General features: G+C 28.8%; 1 protein-coding gene across 1 annotated transcript in view; it reads right to left on the minus strand.

Moving 5' to 3' along the window:
- Positions 1–4,613: 4,613 nt before the first annotated feature.
- The window catches only part of LOC119684734 (glutamate decarboxylase 1-like), a 1,711-nt gene continuing 904 nt past the window's right edge, over positions 4,614–5,420 (minus strand). Inside the window, exons 2-3 of the mRNA XM_038098844.1 lie at positions 4,905–5,402; positions 4,614–4,846 (exon numbers count right to left, since the gene is read on the minus strand). Of these exons, the coding sequence (XP_037954772.1) occupies positions 4,658–4,846; positions 4,905–5,402 (687 nt within the window). The 3' untranslated portion in view covers positions 4,614–4,657. The remainder of the gene's footprint in view (positions 4,847–4,904; positions 5,403–5,420) is intronic.

Genomic DNA, 5,420 nt, shown 5'->3' on the forward strand with positions numbered 1-5,420 from the left:
TCTTTTTTAATAGCGCTTACAATATATAAACAATAAGAAAAAATAAATAGAGCCTAACAAATTCAGTCAATAGAATTATATCATTTTAACAAAATTTCTATCGTGTCACTGAACTGGATTTTTATGTTTTAATGTTTTAAGTATTACTATAATAAAATGTTTTTGTTTTAAGATGTAATTAATTTTTAACAATTTATTTAAATTGTATGAGTAAAGATTAACTATCAGAAATTTACAGAATATCAGAAAACAATAAGATCTCATCTCTTAAATTATCTTTGAAAATCAATTAATTATTTCATTGTATATTTCATTGAAGATTTAGGATACAACAAGTATTGGATATCTTTTTTAACTTAGTCCATCCATTTCTTTCTTGATCACCTTTTTCTATATGTTCCCAAAATAACTCCTGCGATTATGTGCCACCAACGGTGAAGATTAAAGACCTATTAAATTACCTAAATTCGGTGGGATGGATTTAGTCTCTACTCTTCTATACTAGGGTTCTTGCGAGGAATGTGGTAGTAAAACGGCGAAAATCGTTAATTGAGGTACATTTGAAGTGACCTTATGGCCTGCCACTGCAACCAACCAACCAACCATGTGCCACCAATATCTCAGTCATTATATTATTATAAAAGGCTCTATTGTGTTGTCTTTTATGAGTTCATCTGGATTATGATTATAGAATTTTCTGTAACAACATTTTTCAACTGATCCAAATTTATTTTGAAATACTTTTCGCTAAAAACCTGTTCGCTTCCTGTCCTATCATTCATTATATTCTATTGTCATATGGGACTACCAGCTAAAATATTCTCCCATATGCTTTCTAGATAGCTACCTGAATGCTATTCTTGACGACAGACCACTACACTCAATTGAGTTTAATGCGGTGAATAGCATACCATATTGTCAGAAGCTTTTTACACCTTTAAATTCCCATATGGGCCATTGTGATATATGATGATGTTAAAATTGTTGCTGATATAAGCGTATATTTGGTTATTACCAGCAGTATATAGTAAAGTTATTTGCATACCCATACAATTGTAACAATTTGCTCTTATACTAGAGTTCACCTTTATTTTTGGTAGGACATAGTTTAAACAAGCTTAAGGATAGTGTGTTTCTCCACAAAATAGTTATATTGTTTTTACTGTGAAATATTCGAAAAAACTGAGACTTAACAATATGAAGAGAATCTATGTCGTATAGAGATATTTTCGTATAGAAAATATTTTTTAGGGATCTTAAAAAAGTAAATTTTAACTTACATTTTTAATGTATTAATTTATTAAAAATCTTTTTCTTCAATTTTCTACGCAACAAAATATTTAGTGTTTTAAAAGTGTTTGTTATTGAAAAAATATCTAAAAATGTTTATCTCTTAATAGAGCATAATAAATTGCATTAGACAAGCATTTATTATAAATTATTTTAACAACAACATTTTTATAATAATAAACAAAAACTAAGTTACATTGGTAATGAAGAGCTGTACTATATTTGGAAAAACGAAATTGTTTTGTTACAATTTTCTCATATATGTATATTATATTCGCTTTGTCTGTAATTTATAGTACTACACTTATTTTTGTATTAGTTAGTGAAAAATATACAAGTATACAAGGTGTTTCTGTATTAAATAGCATAAATTGAAGATATTATAATAATATTATTATTCCTTTATCCAAGAAATTAAAAATAATTATTGGAATATGTTCAAAATTATTAAATACGAAGTAGCAGCACAACATCACGCTACACGCACTCGTTGTACATTTCAGGCGGGCCTTCGATAGCCTCGAACGATCAGTAATCATAAACGCACTGGCATGGGCGAGCGCCCCGCAAAAACTTACTCGATTGGACGCAAAGATCCTTGCGAACTCATCAGGCAATGTTATTATCAATGGACACCTCTCAGAGTCGTTTTCAAAAAGCTCCGGAGTTAAACAGGGTGACAGCCTTTCGGTATTCTTATTTATATTAACATTACATTACGCCATTCACTCCATTGAAAATCTTGGCAATATTATAACAAAGTCATACCAGATCTGTGCGTATGCAGATGATATTGCAATCATTGCAAAAAGGCAAAAGAGAGCTATGAAATGTCTTCAAAATAGACATTTCAAATAGATGTTTACATATATTTAGACTTGATGAAATCAAGACTACTATCCATAGTCTAGGTTCATACTGGACTGTAGTGTCAAATAAGAAGAAGAAGAAGACAAAGTAGAGGCATGTCAAAAAAAACTCTGCACGCAAAAAATTATCAACCATGTGAGCATAAAAATCTCCGAAACCACTTATCCAAAAAGATTGTGTTATACAACAATTTTAACTTCAATTAATATTTTTTATTTTATTTTATTTTATAACAGTACAATGTTTTATTTTATCTTCTATTACATTATATATCGAAATGATGAAGGTTGTAATTTAATTTATTAAAAGCAAATGTGCTATAATTTCAACAAAAAATTTTCAAAATGAAAATCTTAGTTTTTCTCTTGTTAATATTTTATTTAATAATGTGTTACTATTTTAAAAACAATAATAGTGAAGATAGTTTATATGAGTATCTTACCATATATTGAGAATTGTCCTAATATCTTCTTGCAAAAGGAGCAACAACACCTACCTTTTTTCATTAAACCGAAGAATAACCTGAATTTAGCATGGAAATACCCTGTACATTATGGGTTAAGAGTAAATAATCTGATAATTTATACTTATTTTTTATGTATGTTATACCTACATACTATATGCATAAAGCATATACAATATAATTACTTCGTATTTGTGTTTATTTGGTTCTTGTCATTTGCAGAAATTTCAACCTCTTACTTTATTTAAATTGAATATTTCGAGTACACTTAAAACTTTTTTATTACATTTTTTTTTTATTTATGCAAGCATAGCAGTTTCGTATTTCAAAATTATTTTCGATCTTTTGAAATTTTAAATAAAAGGGTAAATAAGAAAGAGTCTTGAAGGAAGGCACGTAAAATGGCCTTAAAATGTCAAACATTATAAATCAACAAAAAACCGCAAATAAATTATTGGGAAATATGCGAATATATATTGTTATTGCCGATTATTATAATTTGTTACGAATTTCTCTGATAACATATTTAATTTGAATTTATATCTTTACTGATAGTTGTTTAATTTTTCAAAGGATAGTGAAATGACTTCATTTGTCATTATCATTGTTCTTAATAGAGAAACATGATTTCAGATATTTATTTTTATAACAATTAGTGAAATCATGTTGGCTTACAATTTGCATAATTTTAACTTACATTAATTTTCTAAGGTTCCATTTATATCCTTATACTGTTAATTTAAAGGGGAAAGTTGTATTTTTTACCTTCAAATCTTACCGTAGTTATCTATTACTCATTTTTTGCAATGTTCTTATTTGACTATAGATTCCTTAATTTCAAGCTTGTGGCTTCTTATATTAATATGTAGTATAATAGTTAGCTTTCATGTTTTAAGCACTGGGTTGTAAATACTACAATTAGTCAGCGATATTGTACATTCACGACTGATGATATTTTTCACTATACTGTTAGTTACTAACAAGTTTAAGATATTTCCCAAAATGGGTATCTCTTTTTCTTTTTATTTTAAGAATTATATTTCTATTATTAAAATCCCGCATGTTATATTTTGTAAAGAACTTCAAAAATAGTAACAATAAATACAAATTTGGGAATTTTTGTTATAAAAAACAAGTACTCAGTTAGCTTCACAGACCCAGTTCGAGAAGACGGTACGTGATAAAAAAGTGTAAAAAGTGCTCGGATATTGTGAATAAAACACAAATTTCAATTTTATTCCAAATTTATTTATCTCCTTCAAAATTTGCTCCTTCTGAAGCGGTACATATATGCCAACGCTTAACCCAATCTTTCATACACTTTTCGTAGGCCCGTGAAAGTATTTCTTTTAGTTCCTTCAGCGAATTCTCTTTTGCCGATTCAATCGACTCAAAACGCTTACCACGAAGGGGCAATTTGAGTTTCGGGAACAGGAAAAAGTCGCACGGATGCAGATCTGGCGAATACGGTGTCTGAGCGATGAGGTAGTTTCAAATTAACAGCTGCTGTAAACAAACTAATTGACAGATAGCGATCAAATTTGTACCATATGTCAAGAAAGGGTGTACCAACATAACAAAAAATTTTTTGAAAAACGTCTAATACTTAAGGAGTAGTTAACACACAACAAAATCCGGATACTTTTTGAACAGAAGGTATAATATACCAAACTACACTATTTATAATAATAAATAGTTTTTTTTTCTTGAAAGAGTTTTTTTTAACACTTAACATCTCAGTAAATATTGAAATGTTGGGTCTAAAATTTCTTTTATATAATAGACTCTTTGTTTAGAACAGTAATTATTAGTTTTAATATTAGTTTTAGTTTTACTCTTTTTTTATAAGCTTAAAGTATTTTTCTTTGAAATCTTTGTACATATTAATATACTCATTAAAATAATTATTATAGTTAATTTATTTATTTAATAATATATGAATAAGTAGATTTTCACTTCACAATTTGTAATGTAAACTTAAATTTGCTTAACTTATAAAAATTAAAGTAAAAATATTTTGTATATATTTAAATATTAATATTCACACTCCTCACCCAGTCTTTCAATTTCATCTAAAATAAAATCAAGCTCTTTTTCATCCAATATAGGAAAACTAGTGAAAACCATGCGAAAGAAATTTCCAATATCACGATATGCTAAGGGTGAGTAACCTACCATAAGAGTACCTTGCCTAATCATACGTTCCTTAATTTTTGGTGCAACCTGAAAAAGCGAAACAAAAAATTACATTCCATTTACATTCAGAAATTAATTTAATTACTGTATATAGACATTCTTTCCACTCCATAGTATTTTCATTGCACCCACGTAAAGCTTTCGGTATGTACCAAAAACAAACATTCATATACTGAAACTCGTCTAATACTAAACGAAAACTTTCTGAACCACGTTGTTTAATTTTTTGTGTAAACATTTTTGCCATATATATTGCATGATCCACCAATTGGCCGTACCCTCCATAGCCACGTGCTTTCAGCATTAACCAAAATTTGAATGCATCAACTTTACGACCGCATTGTACACTTTTGTTTCCTGTATCATATGAAACGTCATAAAATTTATCCTGCTGGAAGAGATAGTTCACTTCGAGAGAATTGCAATGTGAAAGTAAGTCACGCTCTCGAGTTACGAATAATGAACATTGCAATGGAGCGCCTAAAGACTTATGTGGATTCCAAGAGAATGAATCAGAATGTTCAATGCCCGCAACCAAATGATGATTATCATAAGAGAGCATCGCAGAACCGCCTAAACATGCCTAATATGAAGAAATAGG

The sequence above is a fragment of the Teleopsis dalmanni genome, chromosome 1 (genome assembly GCF_002237135.1).
Source record: "Teleopsis dalmanni isolate 2A chromosome 1, ASM223713v2, whole genome shotgun sequence".
Classification (NCBI taxonomy): Eukaryota; Metazoa; Arthropoda; class Insecta; order Diptera; family Diopsidae; genus Teleopsis; species Teleopsis dalmanni.